At 44.7% G+C, this 20,947-nt stretch overlaps 5 protein-coding genes and 1 non-coding gene across 16 annotated transcripts, besides 1 other annotated feature; 3 read left to right on the top strand and 3 right to left on the bottom strand.

Moving 5' to 3' along the window:
• Positions 1-2,018: 2,018 nt before the first annotated feature.
• Positions 2,019-2,419, bottom strand: asRNA:CR44293 (antisense RNA:CR44293). Its single transcript, NR_124490.1, has one exon.
• On the top strand, positions 2,021-12,861 carry PCB (Pyruvate carboxylase). Of its 10 annotated transcripts, NM_001169632.2 has the most exons (8): positions 2,805-3,039; positions 3,112-3,194; positions 7,354-7,480; positions 7,544-9,053; positions 9,834-9,881; positions 10,359-11,016; positions 11,081-12,110; positions 12,179-12,861. In NM_001169632.2, the coding sequence occupies exons 3-8, from the start codon at positions 7,382-7,384 to the stop codon at positions 12,425-12,427; spliced, it is 3,594 nt and encodes a 1,197-aa protein (NP_001163103.1). In that variant the 5' UTR covers positions 2,805-3,039; positions 3,112-3,194; positions 7,354-7,381; the 3' UTR covers positions 12,428-12,861. The 10 variants fall into 10 exon arrangements, with proteins under 10 accessions (NP_724841.1, NP_610527.1, NP_001163103.1 ...); NM_165709.2 differs by lacking the exons at positions 2,805-3,039; positions 3,112-3,194 and adding an exon at positions 2,021-2,113; NM_165707.3 differs by lacking the exon at positions 9,834-9,881 and having other exon boundaries at positions 2,805-2,989.
• Positions 12,862-12,921: 60 nt separating this feature from the next.
• CG1671 (uncharacterized protein) lies at positions 12,922-15,503 on the bottom strand. Its single transcript, NM_136682.3, has 2 exons — positions 15,414-15,503; positions 12,922-15,354 (listed from the first exon to the last, which is right to left on the bottom strand). The coding sequence occupies exons 1-2, from the start codon at positions 15,437-15,439 to the stop codon at positions 13,017-13,019; spliced, it is 2,364 nt and encodes a 787-aa protein (NP_610526.1). The 5' UTR covers positions 15,440-15,503; the 3' UTR covers positions 12,922-13,016.
• A 224-nt stretch (positions 15,504-15,727) lies between these two features.
• Positions 15,728-16,928, top strand: Prosalpha7 (Proteasome alpha7 subunit). The gene is made up of 3 exons (NM_165703.3): positions 15,728-15,867; positions 15,926-16,491; positions 16,659-16,928. The coding sequence occupies exons 1-3, from the start codon at positions 15,847-15,849 to the stop codon at positions 16,831-16,833; spliced, it is 762 nt and encodes a 253-aa protein (NP_724834.1). The 5' UTR covers positions 15,728-15,846; the 3' UTR covers positions 16,834-16,928.
• A 150-nt stretch (positions 16,929-17,078) lies between these two features.
• On the top strand, positions 17,079-18,106 carry Orc6 (Origin recognition complex subunit 6). The gene is made up of 2 exons (NM_057971.6): positions 17,079-17,234; positions 17,291-18,106. Exons 1-2 carry the CDS (start codon positions 17,170-17,172, stop codon positions 17,997-17,999), a joined length of 774 nt encoding a protein of 257 aa, NP_477319.1. The 5' UTR covers positions 17,079-17,169; the 3' UTR covers positions 18,000-18,106.
• Positions 18,052-20,878, bottom strand: Sting. 2 transcript variants are annotated; one of them, NM_136681.5, is made up of 7 exons: positions 20,724-20,878; positions 19,661-19,827; positions 19,156-19,604; positions 18,999-19,103; positions 18,660-18,942; positions 18,343-18,574; positions 18,052-18,236 (listed from the first exon to the last, which is right to left on the bottom strand). In NM_136681.5, exons 2-6 carry the CDS (start codon positions 19,758-19,760, stop codon positions 18,480-18,482), a joined length of 1,032 nt encoding a protein of 343 aa, NP_610525.4. In that variant the 5' UTR covers positions 19,761-19,827; positions 20,724-20,878; the 3' UTR covers positions 18,052-18,236; positions 18,343-18,479. The 2 variants fall into 2 exon arrangements, with proteins under 2 accessions (NP_610525.4, NP_001286256.1); NM_001299327.1 differs by lacking the exon at positions 20,724-20,878 and having other exon boundaries at positions 19,661-19,767.
• Positions 20,263-20,346: a mobile genetic element.
• Positions 20,879-20,947: the final 69 nt, after the last annotated feature.

The following is a 20,947-nucleotide window of genomic DNA, read 5'->3' as shown; positions in this document are numbered from 1 at the left end:
TTGAATTCGACATTTGGTCGAAAAGCTCAGGTTTTGCTTAAAATAGCAAAGTGAAAACTACCAAAAAGTATGCTAAGCTTTTATTTAATGAAATATCCGTTAAAAATTTAAAACACAGTTTGGTTTAATTAGTAGTAAATCGTGCAAAATTATAAATAATTTTGAAAATAATAATTATTTCATTTGCAATATTTTATATTTTATATATTGTATATTGTATTTTTAGTACAAATATACAATTTTAAAGGTATCGTAAAATTGGTTTTGGCAAAAATCTGAAAATGTAACTAAAAACATTCCCTTTAGGTAAGTGTTACCGTTTCAATAAAGGTTATATCGTATGGGTATATGGTTTTAATAATAGATTACTTGAAGGTCGCAGCGATCAGCCTTTTACTTCACATTTGTCATATATCAAACCCAATATGAAGTAGTATCAACTTTGGACTTTGATAAATTTATTCTTAAAAATTAATTAACTGTCTTTTTCTTATCACAGTACTTGTTTTTTTATCCTTAGAACGAAATTCATAAGTTATAGTCCAAGGCTCTTAATTATTATGGTTTCGTACCGCAAAAAAACTTGTGGTTAAAAGGCTTGATAATTTAACACATTGGCATATTTAAACCATAAATCGGAGGAGTTAAATCAAACCAAAACGTTATCATTGTCAGCATGAGAAAGTTCAAGTACCAAAATAAGCGGCACGTGTATAATACTGTTTTGGCTTTGACACCTTAAACGCAGCGACTAACGAATACTCTTCTTCGAACATAACCAATAGTAATCTTGTATCGACCTATAGGCACCATAGAAGAGTGTAATCCCCACGAAGGCAGAGTATTAAAGTTTAATTCCCGCCTTTGGAGCTGATAAGATATGGTACGTCCAGTAATTGGGAATGACTGGCCGGTTTTGCACCATTGGCCTGATAGCTTATAAAAGATTTCCATTCAGACGGAGGCGTGGCCCTCTTATCAGCTCACCAATACGCTAAAATCGCCCAGCAGCGTGTGGAATCTTTTTGGAGGTGGTAGTTAATCCAATAGGTTGATAGATTTCTTCAATCTTATCTCCAAGCTTTAATGGTTTTCAATTGCTTCTTTGGTAGCAAAGTTTATTGAAATGAGGAGCCTTCGAGATAGATTGGCAAATATATATATTATAAACATGAGATCGAAATAAATAATCGATTATAAGCCCCACTAGCACATTCTTTCGGCCGCAGATACCCTACACTTCCTCAGTGCAGCATTATCGGGCATACGATAGTACATATATCTATATCTGTATTTTACACATATATGTATGTTTATGTTTCTGCCGACGCTCATACACAACATCATTCTTGTTGGCCCCTTTTTGATTCTTTCTGTCTGGTGATAAGACTGCCCAGGTTTGTTATGGCCACAATCGCGCGTGCCGCAATATAAAAATAAAAATCTCAAAACCACCGATATACACGTGTCTACCTATATATATATACGCCATACACATATACACACCGGCAAGATCAGTTTTTTAGCGAGGGAGCGCGAGAATCTGCTCACTGAGCCGATGATACTGGCGATAATTGGGAGCGTAGGCGGGCTCCCGCTCCTCTCTTCTCCTCTTCTCTCCTCTCACTCACTCGTATCAGCGCCAGATCTGGACATCCATTGGGAGTCGTACGATTCCTCTGACTCGTAGACCCACCGGCTGTTCATATAATAAGTTCCACGCGTCCGATCCCGACGCCCAGACCATTCGAATTCACTTCACTGTTGCGACACAGCGAAGCAACAACAAGCTCATAATGTTCTGAAAGTTTCCACGAGCATAATAGATCCATATCAGGGTTGTTTCGTTTCCATTTTTCATCCGTGGGCATTGTGGAAACAAAGAAGTATATCCTATTATAATATATTATGAAAATAAAGGATTTAATTGCAAGGACATGTAAAAGGAATCTTAGCGATTAGACATCATTAAGAAGGTTACTTTATTTTCAGTAGGCTATTTTCATTCGATTATTCATCAGTCATAATCAAAATTTTAAGTTTCAAATTATCTTATGGCCGCCTTTTATAAATTACAGCTCTTCTAAATTATCTTTATGGTACGAAAAGTCAAGTAAGTCTATAAAATTTGGTGGAGTTTTCAGGCTTTCGAGACCTGTGCCATTTTGGGGCTCGGTGCACAGCTGTTGCTCTCTCCGCCCGCCTTCCCCTCTCTCCTCCTCCAAGGAACCAATGTCAAAAGAAAGTTCTCCGGTGCGACCGGCAAAAACAGCTTTGCGCTAGGCCAAAGTTCGTTGATGTTCCAGTCTCTTTACTGGGTGACATTGGGGTATATCAGATCCGTGCTAAGTGGGTAACAGCTAGATGAAAGCCTTAGTGATTTCCATACGAATTTCATAGTGTCATTTTAAACTTAGCCTTTCAATGTGTTGGATTAGAAGTGAGGCAAATAAAGATGCAATTCTGAGATTATAATATATAATTAATATATAAATATACTTTGTATAACTCAACTATCCTATGGAGATATTAATTGGGTATAGTTAGATTTTACGATTTATTACATGAAATGCCCACAATTCGTTAGCCAGATTTGATATGTTAGCTTTGGTAGCTAAGAGGTATCATAGATTCGATCCGCCCATTTCTATCGAGAACAAATCATTGCCGGCAGGGAGCACGCGCAGACATCGAAACTGCGAGAGGAGCCTCACAGATTGGGAGAGAACGTTAATGTTCCCATTGAAACCACCACGACCACTCTCCCACGGAACTAGTCGAAAGTTTCGAGTTTGTGCGCTCGACCAGTCCGACGGACAGCTTTGAAGTGAACGGTTCGCGAGTTCCTGGGCAGAAGAGAGAATCAGAGTGCAGCAGAGCAACCGTTTGCGAATTCGCGCTGTTCTACCTACATAGACCAAAACCAAACCAATTCCAAGCAAACCAAACCAAACGCAACCCCGAGACCAAACGCAAAAAAAAGAGGCCGGCAAGTTGACAAAACCTCGCGCACATAGGATACATAGGAACCGTGAATTTGTATGTGCTGAGCGCGGTACATAAGCTAAAGAAACCACGTTGACTCACGACCCGTTTGAAATTGTTTTGTAGTGCTGGAGCAGCGATTACCCACTTTGCGCCAGGACAACGACAATAGGCGCAGAGCGCTCCTTCGGAACTTTCGCCATCAATAAGTAAGTCGCCGGTCGGTCGGCGGACTGCGTCTATCGATCAAGTGCATAGCCATTTAATTGCATAATTTGTGCTCAATTTCTTCTTCCACTCGGTTCGGCTGGTTTCTTTCCCCAGCCCTTTCTCGCCGTCCAACCATTGTAATTTGCCATCGTCACTCTCTGGCAGACATGTGTTAATTACATTTTATTCTATTCTATTCCATACCATGCCATACCATGCCATACCGCACCATACCATGTCGTAGCGTAGCATACCCCCATGCCCCCAAACACACACCCGTGCGATAGACACCATCCCAGAGAGGGAAATGTGGCTGTTTTATTTTCGGACTCATCCTACTTGCTGCCCAATATTTATGACCTTCTTATGGTTTCGCCATTGGGGAAACGTGTTTGTCGCACATAGATCCATAATCTATACGTAGTGTGCGCGATTACTCGGAAATTATCTACATATCGTGTGCAGTGTGATCAGGGATTGCGAACGGGGGTGATCCGAAATTTAACCAGTTTATGGGCACAGTTTGATTTGTTTGATTGCTATTGATTCGCCGGGACCGACAGGCCGTCACATATACTTGTATGGAGAGCTGGACCCGGACTAGTCAATGTCAAAGCTTCGTCTCTATCAGCTTTTCGTTTGGCGTGATAAGGTCTAGAGTCTAGACAGGCTGCTCAAGTAAATATAAGGTTTTCGAACGAATGTAAGATCTCTGTAACTTTTGCTGGCAAAGAGAGAGTTTTGTTAAAAAATAGAAGATCCTGGGCGACACGAGTTAATGGCCATAGACTTAATTTTCTAGCGAAAATATAATATAAAAAATAGAAGATCCTGGGCGTTCCATCTCCTTATCAATCATTGCTATTTATAGTTTTTCTTTTTAGTTCAGAATGCGGATTATATAACTTCACATCTGGAACTGAAATACTGAATGCAGTTTAAGAAAACAACTAGTAATCGGAAGTAGAAAAGTCCATCTATTCTTATTCTCACATTTTGGCGACAAAATCAATGTACGACCTACATTCAAAAGCGACTTTGACCTTAGCAGCTTGTCGTTCAAGATCATACGTTTGTGGAGCAAGAAAAATAAATAAAAATAAAATCATAGCACGCACATTTTCCTGTGCAAAAGTTGGTGAACAAAAGCAAAGCGTTCAAGTGACTGGGGCATTCCAGTACTATTAGTGTGTAGTTAGTTGGCTATCATGTTATTATTACATAATCGCCCATTCCGATGGGCAAACACAATCGGGCTTCGGGTGGGTTTTGGCTGAGTTTTGGTTGGGTTTTCGTATGCCGTGTCAACAACGTTTTCGTGTAATTGCATGAGATTGGCCCTGACAGCGCCCACTTTTCTTTCAGAAAATATGAGGCAACACACCCAGTCAACAAGCAACAGGATAATTGATAGCCTGCAAATATTGCCAGAAATACAGCACAAAAAAAGGTGCTGAAGCTATCCCAGAAATACCTGAAATAAACCCTGATTTGCATGCGAAAATACGTGTTATTTTCACATCATGCTAACCAATTGTAGACATGCATTCTTCACTTTATTCCGATGCTAATGCGCTTTAATTTTTAAATACAGCAGGGGAGCCAGTGATCCGGTCTTCAAATAGTTTAAATTCTAATTGAAACGTAAATAGATATAGATTCTTTATCGCAGATCGATATTTAAATTATTTATTGAAAATCCTTTTCATTCTTACGAAAGCGATAGGAGAAAAGCTTCCGATTATAATTTCCGCTTGCGGCTAAGATTAGATTTGCCACGTTTCACAGATACCAGTTTCAAAACTTTTATTAACCTAAAAATAAAGATTATTTCTAAACAACAGAGTGCTTTCTATCAACTCACAACGACTTCTTACTCCCCGTGTAACTTTTAGAGCAATGATGTTATAAAGCTTAAGGAAACTTATATTCTGATGTTATCAGGATTGAGTTTCAAAACTTCGAGCAGAGTATTTTAGGGATGTGGCTATCTTTTATCATTAATAGCATTCTTAAGGTCTGCGTGTCGAGTGCTTCTTCCGCTCCATAAGGTGACATTGGGCTTATCTTTCCAATAATACTACCAATGGGGTTTGAGCAACTTTGTTGGATCTAGTAATTTATAACACAATCGTGAGGTAATGCGGTGCAAATTAACAGAGTTAGCAAACAAAATTGATGCTAAGAGAGGAATATTTAATTAGAGTGGACCAAACTAAAGATTTCCATCACGTAGCGACTATTTATAGATCCCAAACAGGGGGGCCATATAGATGTGCACTCCCACTGGGAATGATAATATTTACCAGAGTCCGACCTCTGATGTGTTAATAAAGCGGGCTTATCGACTGGTCATTATCTGCACCTGTGTCACACATCAAATACATATGTCAACATGGGTTCTAGATTATCTATGGGCTCCTCGGACCACTGCGACCCCCTTTCATTGGGGCATGCACTTCACGTGCGGTTGCGAGGACCCCCACTTAATTGCAACTACTCATGGTAAACACTCCCTTTTGCTGGCCAAAAATAGAGGCGATAGGAGAATGGTTATCAAACCGATTATCGCGGGGTCAAGATTCCAAAAGATCTCCTTTGGATTTCGTTCACCTGACCAGTTCTCCTCTCTTCTGCTTTAGTTTCCATCGCACTTTAAGTAGGTTTCTGTCTGGCATAGAAAGTGGACTTTGCCAACTCGTTTTTGTGCAAGCAAAGACGAGCCCCCACAGAGGTCTACAGACTAGAAAGTACTCACTAGTTGAGTCCGATTTGAGTCCGGAATCTGAATTGCAAAGCCGGTCTCTGACGCACCCGTGCACCACTAAGCGTGTCCGTATGTCTCTATATGTCTGTCTGTCTGTTTCATCGCTGACGGGGGCTACAAAACCCATTTGAATCGCTGATAATGAGCAAAACACCCTAAAAGCTAACAGACATAAAATAAATAAAATATGTTATGGCATGTGCGGCATAAGCGAACTGACAACCAACGGACAGTGGATACTCTTCCCTTAAATTTGTTGCTCAAAATATGTAATCTTTAGTATGTACTCATTTTTTCCGTCTTAATATGACTAAGTATGTATGTACTAATCAATATAAGCTAACAGCTTTAAACAATAAGAATAAGCTTAGAAAACTTTTACATATATCTATAAACTACAAGTGCACATATATACTAATGAATTGAGATGTGTATATGGATAATGATCTATCTATGTCTCTTTTATTACCTATCCACTGTTTATCCAAACGGTTAGATCCACTGAAAATATCCGATGAACTTCAAGTGCGAAAACGTGCTGCAGCAGTAGCAAATATTTGTTAATCTATTACTAAGCTAATATACGTAATGGTTGTAAAATAGGCAGTATTAATACTTCAATTAGGGGAATTTTTCGGAGTTTACAAGCAAAACGCATAAGAAAACACAAGCTGAAAAGCTGGCATTTAATTGTACAAGTTTGCCGTGCATTTTTAAAACCTGCTTTGAATTTTGATCACGTGAGTCAACTCATGTTAATGAGCAGACCGATTGTTCTGTTTAGTGGAATAACACCGAAGTACCAAGCGGTGGACTTTGGTCAGAAGATTATAATTGTACTTAGGCCAACAGATGCGGTCGGAATTTTAGAAACCCAGATTCCCAAGAGGGAACCACTCTTTACTTTCAAACAAAGTCCAGAATAAAAAAATGTACTCTACCTTTTTTTATATGGTATTAGCAGTCGTTGTAACCCGTCGTGTTCTTAAATTTCCAATTGCAATAACTTCAAAACGAGACCTTCTAGATCCGCTTGTTTGTTTGTTTGTTTTTTCGAAAGTAATGTCGATAACCTTAAGGCATTTGTGGCAATCGAGCTTTCGAAATTAACAGATAATTAACGCGTTTAATGCAATCTCTCAATCGTAAAGCAGAGCGTTCATTATTTCAAATATTGCCATTGATGATTTAAGGTGGTTAAGCGGTGGTTGGTTGCGACTGTTATCAAATATTTCTATTTCAAAATCAGGTTTTAGTGTTACAGTTACTGGAATTATAACGTAATATGTTTATAAACCAAAGCACCACATTTCCGAAAATTAAGCGGTATAAAAGCTAAAATAATAGCTCTGATTATAATAAATCTGTTATGTATTTTTGCAATCTTTCAGATACATTTAAGTCCTAGGCGGGATCAGCATGTTCATTCCGGCCGCCCAGTCCGCGTACAGGACGCTGCGCAAGACCCAGCCACGCGTCCGGCTCAACGCCATCTTCAAAAATGGCTACTCCAGCAAGGTGAGTTACTTAGATTAGATCAATTTAAACACGAAAGAAAATGCACCCAAACTCCACCCACAGGTGGAGTACAAGCCCATCCGGTCAGTGCTGGTGGCTAACCGCGGTGAGATCGCCATCCGAGTGTTCCGTGCCTGCACAGAGTTGGGCATCAAATCGGTGGCGGTCTACTCGGAGCAGGATAAGATGCACATGCACCGACAAAAGGCCGACGAGTCGTACATAGTGGGCAAGGGTCTGCCCCCGGTGGAGGCCTACCTCAACATTCCAGAGCTAATTAGGGTGTGCAAGGAGAACGATGTGGATGCCGTGCATCCCGGCTACGGGTTCCTTTCAGAGCGCAGTGACTTCGCCCAAGCGGTGATTGATGCTGGACTGCGCTTCATTGGCCCCTCACCCGAAGTCGTCCAGAAGATGGGTGATAAGGTGGCGGCTCGTGTGGCGGCCATTGAAGCGGGTGTGCCCATTGTGCCCGGCACCGACGGTCCAGTGACCACCAAGGAGGAGGCACTGGAGTTCTGCAAGAAGCACGGACTGCCCGTTATCTTCAAGGCCGCTTACGGAGGCGGAGGTCGCGGCATGCGCGTCGTCCGCAAAATGGAGGATGTGGAGGAGAGCTTCCAGCGAGCCAGTTCCGAGGCCAAGGCCGCCTTTGGCAATGGTGCGATGTTCATTGAGAAGTTCATCGAGCGACCGCGTCACATTGAGGTTCAACTGCTGGGAGACAAGGCCGGGAATGTAGTGCATCTGTACGAACGTGACTGCTCCGTGCAGCGTCGCCACCAGAAGGTGGTGGAGATCGCCCCAGCGCCACGCCTGCCCATCGAAATCCGGGACAAGATGACGGAGGCAGCAGTGCGCTTGGCCCGCCATGTGGGCTATGAAAACGCCGGAACCGTGGAGTTCCTTTGCGACGAGTCCGGCAACTTCTACTTCATCGAAGTGAACGCCCGTCTACAAGTGGAGCACACGGTCACCGAGGAGATAACAGGCATCGATTTGGTGCAGTCGCAAATCCGCGTGGCCGAGGGCATGACCCTACCCGAATTGGGCTACACGCAGGACAAGATCGTGCCGCGTGGCTATGCCATTCAGTGCCGTGTGACCACCGAAGATCCGGCCAACGATTTTCAGCCCAACACCGGTCGCTTGGAGGTCTTCCGATCTGGCGAGGGTATGGGCATTAGGTTGGACAGTGCGTCCGCCTACGCCGGAGCCATCATTTCGCCATACTACGACTCCCTGCTGGTCAAGGTGATCTCGCACGCCAGCGATCTGCAGAGCTCCGCCTCCAAGATGAACCGTGCCCTAAGGGAATTCCGCATTCGCGGCGTCAAGACCAATATCCCCTTCCTCCTAAACGTGCTGGAGAACCAGAAGTTCCTCCACGGCGTTCTCGACACCTACTTCATCGACGAGCACCCGCAACTGTTCAAGTTCAAGCCCTCGCTCAATCGCGCCCAGAAGCTGCTCAACTATATGGGTGAGGTGCTGGTCAACGGACCCCAGACTCCTCTCGCCACCACTCTGAAGCCTGCCCTCGTCTCGCCCCACGTTCCCGAGGTTCCGCTGGGTGAGTTCTGCGCACCTTATCCACTAGAGGATCCCCACTTTAATGGCATGTGCTTTTCGGGTTCACGCTTGCTTATGTGGCTACCACTTAAGCCAATCGCCTCTTTCCGAATGTTTCAGCGGGGTCCTCTCTCGAAGCATTAAACATCCCGACTAAGAAACTATCTTCAATTGCCAAGTTTTAATTTCGAGGATTTGCTCAAATATCAAATGAGATTGTAACTTATTTAAACTTAACTATCATTTTCTATTCGTTTTTGCTCAATGGTAACAATTTTCGAAATATCATTGCATGTATTCAAGTTGTAATGTCAATCCAGGATTTAAAAGATTTATGAGTAATTTAATAATCTCTCATCTAACTCAGTACATTGCTTCGTGTTAGGACCCCAGAGATACTAAATCTATTAAATGGATATACTACTATCAAACTTAATAGATCCTCAATGCACTTCTTTTCAAAAGTAATCAATGAAAAGGCATGTTTGTTCCACGCATCTCCTGTGAAATGTTCTTTGCTTTTCTGATATGCTTTAATCAAACCTTTATGTTTTTACTCTTTCAACTATCAATTTTTGTTGCATCTGTTATTAATCAACCAATACCGAATCGAAACCGCGATCGCAATCGAATCGGCATTTGCAAAACACCAATACCAATATCACACACCAATGTCTGTACCGACACCAATCAACAACGATTACAAATCGCACAACACACCAAACCCACGACCACGACCACGACCACGCCCACTCCGCCTCTACCACATGATCATACATAGATCTGTCCCCGGAAGCTATAGAACGCGAAGAACGTGGCGAGGCAAAAGGTACGTTCACTTCTTTATCCCGAAATCACGCAGGACATTTGTACATACGAGCATCTATCATGTCGGTTTATGTTGAAGGGTATCTATCCTAAGGTACTCCTAACACTTTGGACCAATCGTTTTGGGATTATCGGAATATAGAGCTAATATACATACAATAAACATATGTGATGTTGTGGTGTTTCAATTTGATTGCATATATAATCATTTTGGGTTTAAGCTAATGTTATTTACTATACTGAAACAATTGTATTTTTGCAATTTTTTAATTACGCAGCTTTTGGTTTTACCAGCTTTTTTGATGTTTAGCTTTTATGTATTAAATTGGTATTATTGTTGTTGTATTGACCTTAACCGTTGATGTCCCAAATTTAATGATATAATCCCGTAAAAATATTGATATATTTAAACCTTATAATTGGGAATATATCGACTATACCCAATCAAAAAACTAACACGATTTTATGGTATATACAGTTACGGAACCACCGAAGGGACTCCGCGAGGTCCTGGTGTGCGAAGGTCCGGAGGCCTTCGCCAAGGAGGTGCGCAACCGTAAGGAACTGCTACTCATGGACACCACCTTCCGCGATGCCCACCAGTCGCTGCTGGCCACCCGCGTGCGTTCCCACGATCTGCTGAAGATCTCCCCCTACGTGACGCACAAGTTCAACAACCTGTATTCGCTGGAGAACTGGGGCGGAGCCACCTTCGACGTGGCGCTGCGCTTCCTGCACGAGTGCCCGTGGGAGCGCCTGGAGGAGATGCGCAAGCGCATCCCGAACATTCCCTTCCAGATGCTGTTGCGCGGAGCCAACGCCGTCGGCTACACCAGCTATCCGGACAACGTGGTCTACAAGTTCTGTGAGCTGGCTGTGCAGACCGGCATGGACATCTTCAGGGTGTTCGACTCGCTCAACTACCTGCCCAACCTGATCCTCGGCATGGAAGCCGCTGGAAAGGCGGGCGGCGTGGTGGAGGCTGCCATCTCCTATACCGGAGACGTCAGCGATCCCAAGCGCACCAAGTATGATCTGAAATACTACACTAACCTTGCCGATGAGCTGGTCAAGGCGGGCACCCACGTGCTCTGCATAAAGGATATGGCTGGTCTGCTCAAGCCCGAATCCGCCAGGTGAGTCTGAAGGGGTTTTTAATTTTTTTCTGTTGTGTACTATTTTGTTTCCATCCCCTGAAAGGCTTCTGATCACAGCCATTCGTGACAAGCACCCCGACATCCCAATCCATATCCACACCCACGACACCTCTGGAGCGGGAGTGGCCTCCATGCTGGCATGCGCCAATGCCGGAGCCGATGTGGTGGACGTGGCCGTCGACTCCATGAGCGGCATGACTTCCCAGCCGAGCATGGGTGCCGTAGTGGCCTCCCTGCAAGGCACTCCGCTGGACACGAACTTGGATCTGCGCACGGTGTCGGAGTACTCCGCCTACTGGGAGCAGACCCGCACCCTGTACGCTCCCTTCGAGTGCACCACAACAATGCGGTCGGGCAACGCCGATGTCTACCTCAACGAGATTCCCGGCGGCCAGTACACCAACCTGCAGTTCCAGGCCTTCTCGCTGGGTCTGGGCGACTTCTTCGAGGACGTTAAGAAGGCCTACCGTGAGGCCAACCTGTTGTTGGGTGACATTATCAAGGTGACGCCCTCGTCGAAGGTGGTAGGTGATCTTGCCCAGTTCATGGTGCAGAATGACCTGACCGCCGATCAAGTGCTGGAGCGGGCCGAGGAGCTGTCGTTCCCCAAGTCGGTGGTGGAGTACTTGCAGGGCTCTATTGGCATTCCGCACGGCGGATTCCCCGAGCCGCTGCGTTCGCGAGTGCTCAAGGACATGCCCCGCATCGAGGGACGTCCGGGAGCCGAACTGAAGGACTTGGACTTTGACAAGCTGAAGAAGGAACTGCAGGAGTCTCACACCTGCGTCACCAACCGTGATGTCATGTCAGCTGCCCTCTACCCGCAGGTGACGAATGATTTCCTAAACTTCCGCGAAAAGTACGGACCCGTCGACAAGCTGGACACTCGCATCTTCCTCACGGGTCCCAAGGTGGGCGAGGAGTTCGACGTACCTCTGGAGCGCGGTAAGACGCTGAGCGTGAAAGCTCTGGCTGTGTCCGCCGATCTCAAGCCCAACGGTATCCGCGAGGTATTCTTTGAGTTGAATGGCCAGCTGCGCGCGGTCCACATCCTGGACAAGGAAGCCGTTAAGGTAGGTTCAGTCAGCAGTCATCGGTGATCTTTAGGCAATGGAATCATTTGCTTGCTCTTCTTCCGCAGGAGATCCATGTCCATCCCAAAGCGAACAAGTCGAACAAGAGCGAGGTGGGCGCCCCCATGCCCGGAACTGTCATCGATATCCGCGTGAAGGTTGGCGACAAAGTGGAGAAGGGTCAGCCTCTGGTCGTGCTCTCGGCCATGAAGATGGAGATGGTGGTGCAGTCGCCATTGGCGGGCGTTGTCAAGAAGCTGGAAATTGCCAACGGAACGAAGCTGGAGGGCGAGGACCTCATTATGATTATCGAATAGACAGTGCCACCGGATCAAAATGTCCATTGTCTAAGCTGCCACCGCACACACCCAATGTAAAATTAAGTGAAAACAGTGATAATCTTAGGGACTCTGTCAGTTCGATTGATCATAAAACTGTCCAAAGTCGCCTGTGTCTATTTTTATATGAATCAAAATCATTCATGTTTCCGTGTTTCCAGGATCAATCGACCATGAGTAACTGGTCAAATTTTTTAGCTGTCCCTGCCAAAATATATCGGATTGCATAAGTTCGTGCCCAAGTATATTTGTAAATTTGTCGTAGGGCTTTTCCCGCAAGTCATTTGAATCAAATTTGTACGATTATGGAATTTTTAATTCGCAAACACCTGTGTCGAGATTCCCCCTCTAGTAAATACGTAAGTGGTTATTAATGTTATATTAACTATTGTGTAATAAACGTTATACAAAATAAAAAGTAACGCCCTGGTTTTTGTAGTGTGAAATTGGTGATTAAACATCTCGAAACAAATATGTAATGTATGGTTATCTACTTTATTTTTTTCCTAAAATTAATTAAACTGAATTAAGTTAACAATCATGAATGAAACGGCTCCGAAGCTAAAGCCTACATGCACTTGACAATGAACTCTAGGAAAGCCAGATCCTTGTTCAGCTCGGTGACCCGCTTAAAGTGTCTCTGGACGTACGGAGTGAGTACCTCGACCATGTTGCCATTGTAGTAGAACCTCGCCTTGGGATCCAGAAGAGCATCTCCGATCAAGTACTTGAGGATCATGTTGCCCGCCTGCGAATGGCGCGAGTTGGTGGTCCATGCCTTGACGTGCTGCAGCAGCGCAACCCGCTGGTCAACGTTCAACTGGTCAACCAATTGCCGGAGACCGGGCTCATCTCGCTTGCGGACAAAGTGGTTGATAATATCGAAACTGGCTTTGGGCTTGTCCAGGTTCAGAGCCAACACGAAGGCCTTGTGAAGCTGCTTCTGGGCGTGCAGAAGGGAATGTAGGGTCTGCTCCTGCTCCAATGCGGCCTGCCGCTTGTCCAGCGCTTCGTTTCGCGTCACCTGAGTGACATCACCGAAGCGAATCAGCTTGGAGTCCGCGCCGCCGGTGTAAAAGAACCGATTGCTCCTGGCGGATACGGCCAGCGCCCAAACCCTATCGTTGTGCTCGTCCAGGGACTGCAGACATGTGTTGGTCTTGATATTCCACAGCTTAAGAAGGCCATCCGAAGCAGCGGAGATAATGAACTTGCCGTGATCCAGGAACTCGGCTCTCAGTATGGTGCACTCCTGATCGAAACGTTTTATGCACGAAAAATTGCTGATGGACCAGATGCGGAGAGTACAGTCCGACGATGAGGTGAGCACGATCTGATCCACCGGAGAGAAGCGCACACTCCACACACCGCGGGTGTGTCCCCGCAACACTCCTTGCAGCGTGTTGGACTCCGCCAGCCACACCTTAGCCGTCTTGTCTTGCGACGCGGTAGCAATAAGCTTGTTATTCGGAGCATATGCAACGCAGTTCACCTCCTTGTCGTGGGAAAGCGCTGCGTAGCGCAGGTTGAAAGAGTACGAGTTGCGATCCTCCTTACTTCTGACGAGCTGCCATACCTTCATGCTGCCATCTTGGCTCACGGATGCAAAGCCAGTAGCTCCGTTGTGCGTCATGGCCACGCAACCGATAGTGGACGTGTGGCAGTTGGCCTGTTGAGTCAGAGCCTCAAGCGAGCAATCTTTGTCGTGCTGAAGCCTCCAAAGCCGAACGCTGCAGTCCTTTCCCACCGAAATCAGCAGATTTTGGGATGCAGCAAGGGACATTACCGTATCCGAGTGACCCACGATCAGCTTGCAATTCATGTCGTGTTCCGTGTCGTACAGCTTGAAGTGCTTGCTGTTGGTGGCAACGGCCAGGTAGCGATCGTGTTCGCCCATAAAGCACATGTCTAGGATCTCGTCGTTGTAACCCACCAAGTGTTTAATGGGTTCCAGGGTTTCAACGTCGTAGACCAAAATATTCTGCTCTGTAGTGACCAGGGCCAGCTGTTTTAGCTCGCTGCAGTGCAGCAGTCTACTAATTTGGAAATCAGATTGAGAAAGAATATCCCTGATCTTCCAAGATTTAGGGTCGACCTGTTGCAGCTTGCCCGATCCGCTCGCCACGATTATCAGTTGTCCCTCGTCTGCGTACACGACTCCCTCAAGCTCATCGTACAAGGGAAGAACCTTCAACTGCTTGCTTTCCAACTGCTCCTGCAATTGCCACACGATCATAACCTTGTCCCGGCTTACAGTCACGATTTCATTGCAGTCGGACGCGTTGCTCTTAAAGCTCAAGCCGGTGACTTGCGACAGGTGACCTCGCATCTTGTGCACAAGTGTCTTCGTCTCGTAGTTCCAGGCATAGACAGTGTTATCCGAACCTCCGGCGTAGATCTCTTTGCGCAGCACATTGGGATGAAAGACGAGGAGCCAAGCGGGACCAGGGAAATCCTTGAGGGCACCCAGACAGCTGTTGTTCGAGTAGTCCCACAGCCTCAGTGTGGCATCTGCACCGCCGCTGGTGCAGATAAGCCTGCCGCAGGGACTAAACTCAACTCGGATGACTGGTCCCTTGTGCTGCGCCTTCCACAGCTTCACCAGCTTCCCAGTGTCCAGCTGCCACAGCCTAAGCAGGCCACTTCGATGGGCAGTAACCAGATGCTCCTGTGACAGCCCGAAGCAAGTAATCGTATCCTCCTCCACATCGATATTGTCCAGCTCCGCCGGCCTCTTGTTATCCGCCGACGGGGAAGACAAGCCGTAGCTATTTAGGATTTGGGAGGTCTGCACATCCACCTGGTTTACAGCTGAGCCATTGAGGCAGTAAAGATGATGGCCATTCGGGCTCCAGGCGATGTCGCCGCCGGCGTAGAAGTTCGTGTAGCGGGCCTCCGCCGCATAGCTGGATTTTAAAATTGTTGTAGTCTTGCAATCATCAGGTAATTATTAAGTTTATGTTACCTTTTCTCGCTGATACCCGCCAGCATGATTTTCGTTGTTTATAAATACAAAAACCGCGTGCGCCGCGGATCAGAACATGAACGGAACTAGTTCGAAATGTTACTTTACAGAGCATGTAAGGGGATATTCGAAATGTATAAGTAGAAAAGAAAAGAATGATATTAACTTCAACTGTGCTAAATAAATAAAGTACCATGAATTGGTGATTTATTTTTAATCATTCGAATTTTATCTGAAAAAATCGCGATTGGTATACGATTGGTTTTTATTGACGATAGTCGTTCCGAAACTATCGAACCTCCTTGACCGATAGGCCCCTTTGTTTTGTCCACCACTAGCCAAGTAAAAGCCGTCAAATCATCGTCGCATTCGACCCAAGGAATTAAACTAATTTTTGCGTTTGAATTGTTTAAATTTTCACAAAGTCTTCGCTATGAGTACTATTGGCACTGGAGTAAGTGGTCAGCGAACTACATATCTGCAGATCCCTAACGTCACCCTCTCGCTTCCAGTACGACTTGTCGGCCTCGCAGTTTTCGCCTGATGGCCGCGTTTTCCAGATCGACTACGCCTCAAAGGCGGTGGAGAAGAGCGGCACCGTAATCGGGATTCGGGGCAAGGACGCCGTGGTGCTGGCCGTGGAGAAGATCATCACCAGTAAACTGTACGAACCAGACGCCGGCGGACGCATCTTCACCATCGAAAAGAACATCGGAATGGCGGTGGCCGGCTTGGTGGCCGATGGAAACTTTGTGGCTGACATTGCGCGTCAGGAGGCAGCCAACTACAGACAGCAATTTGAGCAGGCTATCCCGCTTAAACACCTGTGCCACCGAGTCGCCGGCTACGTTCACGCCTACACTCTGTACAGTGCCGTCCGCCCCTTCGGACTTTCCATCATTCTCGCCTCCTGGGACGAAGTAGAGGGGCCACAGCTCTACAAGATCGAGCCGTCCGGCTCCTCCTTCGGTTACTTCGCCTGCGCCAGCGGCAAGGCCAAGCAGCTGGCCAAGACTGAGATGGAGAAGCTCAAGATGGATATGAGGACCGACGAATTGGTGGAGAGCGCTGGTGAAATGTACGTTTACAGCAAAAAAAAGGGACTGTTTCAAAAATCGGGCGGGCTTTATCCTAGTTCCGAGTGGAAACTTACTTGCTCTGACAATAGGAAGCATTTTTGGGACATCTATTGCACTTAGAATCTAGGTTTTTATTCATAATTAACATATCTATCCTATGTCTTAGCATCTACAAAGTCCATGACGAGTTGAAGGACAAGGACTTCCGCTTCGAAATGGGTTTGGTGGGCAGGGTAACCGGTGGCCTACATCTCATAAATCCCTCAGAACTGACGGAGAAGGCGAGGAAAGCCGGCGATGCGGCCAACAAGGACGAAGACAGCGACAATGAGACGCACTAGTTCGTTTGTGTGCCAGTGAATCTAATTCTGGGCCTCATACATAATGTTAATTTTATATTTCCCTAAAGCGCAAAATGAATAAACAAAATCGGGTGAAATTTAAGGTTTTTATATTTTTATACTCTCATTCTTTAATAGTTATCGTTCGATATAAATATATTGGCTCGCTGGTTATCGGATCTGGTTCCTTTTGAATGTGCCTGCAGCTATTAAACCTCGATTGCTACAAAGAAAAACCTTATCGCTCACAGCTGATGCATTTCGCGCCATTTGTTGTACTTTATTTTGGTTTTAACGACGCACGACTGGAATTTCAGTCTATTGTTAATAACTACAATGACTACCTTAATAGAACAGTTAATTACGAAAATGGGCCTAAGGGAGGAGCCAAACGTGCTAGAGTAAGCGATAAATAAATAGTTTTAAAGGTTTACCCAGTAAGATCGAATCCTTTCAGGAAAACCACCGAACTAGTACGCCTCCTGGAACTGCGCTCCACGAATGTCCCTCTGCAGATCAACGAGTACGGAAAGATAGTGCTGTGTGCGGATCTCGCTTCCTGCATGATTGGGATCGCTTTCGACAAGGAGCAGGCACTGAAATTGTCAGGATTGCGAAAGAGCCAATACCTCAACAACAAGCGGATGTTCGAGAAGCTACTGGACCTAAACAAACTGGCTAGCGTGAATGACATCTGTGTCCAGCTGGGTCTCAACGAAGTTGCCCGCAAGGCGGAAGAGCTAATGACTCTCTTCAAGGGCGTAGCGGCCACCGAGGACATGGGTACCGACACCAGCCATCCTCAGTACGCCACCATGGCCGTGTTCCAGGCCTGCCGCCTGCTCAAAAAGAAGGTTTCGAAATCAAAGCTCATGCCCTTCAGTAATTTGCGACCCTCCCAGTTTCAACTGCTCGAGCAGCAGTGGGAACGCATGATAGCTAAGCACCACAAGGAGAGCAAAGTACCATCTAGCACCGATATGGAGGGTAAACTTAAGGAGAACCAGAATGAGAATATCAAGGGTCATGAGGCAAAAAAGGCACATAAGCCCCCACCGGAGGACTACGAAATATGGAAGGCGCGAATGTTGGCCAAGGCGCAGGCCAAATTGAAGGAATTAGAAGCATCCCAATCGCATATGGATAGCCAGCTTCTCGAGGCTTAGGCATTTATATTTTACATCTTTAAACATTTCCTAGTGAAATCCAGTTTGAATTAATTACTTATTATATAACTTATTTATTAAACTGAACATTCTTATTAGTTTTAAGTAAAACAAAGAGCGCATTACAATTAAAATTTGCATCAATTTTCAGAGATATTAATATGCCCAAGGGACAACTGAAACAACTGGTGTTTGTGTGGCTAACTGGCGATGTGTTTCGCGATAAAATGGTTAGGGCTGAAAACAGGATAACATCAATATCATAAGGAATCATTATCATCAATCAATCATTAATAATCATTATCATCTATGAATCATTTATATACCATCTCGGCCCACTCACCTTTATAGTCTTTTGTTTGTGTTTAATCACAAACAATTTTATGAATCTATGAAACTAGAATAATTTGGTATTACTACAATATATAGATATATATTATTAAAAAACGTAATCTTTGGAATCGTTTTTGATTTCAAGTCTTAGTTGGAAATTTCGTCAATAGTTTTGGTTTTGTTTTGCATATGAGCTACAAGCAATTCGCCAACATCCACCAGGTTGCCCTTGCTATCATGGGCTAAAAAGAAAATAGTTATACTCTAGTCTACGAACATTTCGTTTTCAAGTAGTTTACAAAACCGTTAGAAGAGTTGTCAACCTACAGTTATAGATGATGAGCTCTACAAGGTCTCGAGTCTCCGGCCAAGTAGTAATAAGTTCTTTCAGGTGCTTGTAGAACTTGATCCAGATCTCTCGCTTTAGTTCCTGCATCTGCCAGGTACCCGACAAGTTAGAGTACGTCGCATCGAAGAAGGATATCATGGGCGTGGCACCCTCGACGGCAAAGTAATAGGTCCTGCCATTGACCTTTTTGTTCATTCTGTAGACATCGTGCTTGAAAGGACGATAGACACCGGCTCGGTTGATGAACTGGGTCTCCAGGGGCTAGAAAACAAAATGCTGTATTTATTGAGCAAACTTTGTTAGCAATTACCAGTTACCTCAGCTTTGTCAAGTAAGTGGCTTTCTAGTACGCCGTTGACAAACATCTCATCGGGAATGAGGATAACCAGTCGTTTAATGCCGAAGGTAACATTATTCTTGTCCTGCGAAATACATTTATGTTGCTTCTGTGCACAAAAAAAGAGATCAACTCACCTCGTACATTGCTAATCGATGTTTGAGCCCATCATCCTTGCGTTCGGGCAGTGAAAGTTTGAGGTAGCCGTGAAAGTAGTTGGAGGCCATTCCGGCCGCATAGTCTAGTCCATGGGAGTCACGTATCCAGTGCGAGTAGCTCAGGGTGCTTTGGTCCATATCGGTAAAGCTCCATATCCAGTAGAGCGGCATTTGGAACAGAAACAGCGTCGTGGGCATTACGTTCCTGTAATTCCCGGTAACCGAAATTCGAAAAAAAGCTACGAGAAGGAATCCCACAATCAGGTATATCGATCTGTTGTTATACGTGCACGAGCGCCGCAGGATTATCCACAGCCGATCCTCGGGCAAATAGTACCGCCCATTGCTCCCATATTCGACGACACAGCGGTACAAGCGAAGGAGCAGATCAGCCAAGAACACGGTGGCTACAATGCGAATAGAGGTGTCTGCAACGAATCACGACCGTAAAGATAATTTATGGCGTCCATCGGTCATCACTCACCAATATAATCTCCTATCATCTTTCGAAAATAAAAATATTTTCTGCCTTTTTCCGCGCGAACCGCGTTCCCCGCTTCGACAACGTTGCTAGCGATTGCCATTTCGTCTGCATACATATGTACGTCTCAAGGGTTGCCAGATCGATTTGGAGATCTCGCGAAAACTTCGCTGGAATTTCAAATGCCGTTAAATTATATATAAATTTGTTTATTGGGCTTGCATAGGTATACATAACTGAATTTGGGCTCCTAAATATTAATTACATTGCGTGCACATACAAATGCACATATTTATGTATGACGGAAGCAATGAAGGAACTACATTGTTATATCTTTTTATTATTATTTACTTTTGTGTTTGTTTATCAGGTATCAGATAAGATTTTATCAATATAGCCTCAAAGATTCGTTAATCAATTTGTATTCGAAATAAAACTTTAGGTAACAATGTCCGGTTCCGACTATCAGATACATATACAGACATGAAATCTGCTGACTGTAAAGCTCTCCGCCCTCTGGAACAAATATTCGTGAGAGCCGGAGCCAGCTCTAGACTCCTCCCAAAAACGCATATTGTTATTCTAGTGTCTTTGGTAAGAGGGTATACTAGATTCGTTGAAAAGTAAGTAACAGGTAGAAGGAAGCGTTCCCGGCCATGTAAAGTATATATATTCTTAATCAAGATCAAAATAATAAAAAATAACAAAGATAATTAAACATTAACAATGGTTAACCAATTGGTGGTTAATTAACCATCAACAATGGTTAACCATTACGCTCTTACTCTGCAACTTAAATACTGATAGCTACACCCTAAACGAATTATAAGATTTGATAAATGATCTTATTTAAGCATGCTTATTGTGTTCTAATATTAAATTCTATAGAAACCTTATCCTGTAAAAGGCTCAAAAAAGTGCAATCGTGCCATATTTGTGGCCAGAATAAATGAGAATTCTAAGTCTTTTAAAATAAGTAATTTTAAATCGAATATTTCGGCAGCATATGCGCATATTGAAACTACGTATATTGTATCTTGCGTGTGTACATAGTTTAAGTTATTACCTGCGGTTTTTTCTGTCAAAACGAATGGATCCAGGCTCAAAGATCTCAGGAGCAAAAGCTTGGGAACGCTATTAATTTAAATTTACTTTAATGGAAAATTCTTTGTCCGGGGAGAAGAATCTCAACTGGATGAACTGATGCTCTCGTCAATACTGAAACGCTATCGGTGGGATGCCCCTATTTAAGTTGCGGAGATCATTTAATTTAATAAGCAAATGCAAATA

The sequence above is a fragment of the Drosophila melanogaster genome, chromosome 2R (genome assembly GCF_000001215.4).
Source record: "Drosophila melanogaster chromosome 2R".
Lineage (NCBI taxonomy): Eukaryota > Metazoa > Arthropoda > Insecta > Diptera > Drosophilidae > Drosophila > Drosophila melanogaster.
The sequence above is the reverse complement of the archived record's forward strand: the minus strand, read 5'-3'. Positions and strand labels throughout refer to the sequence as shown.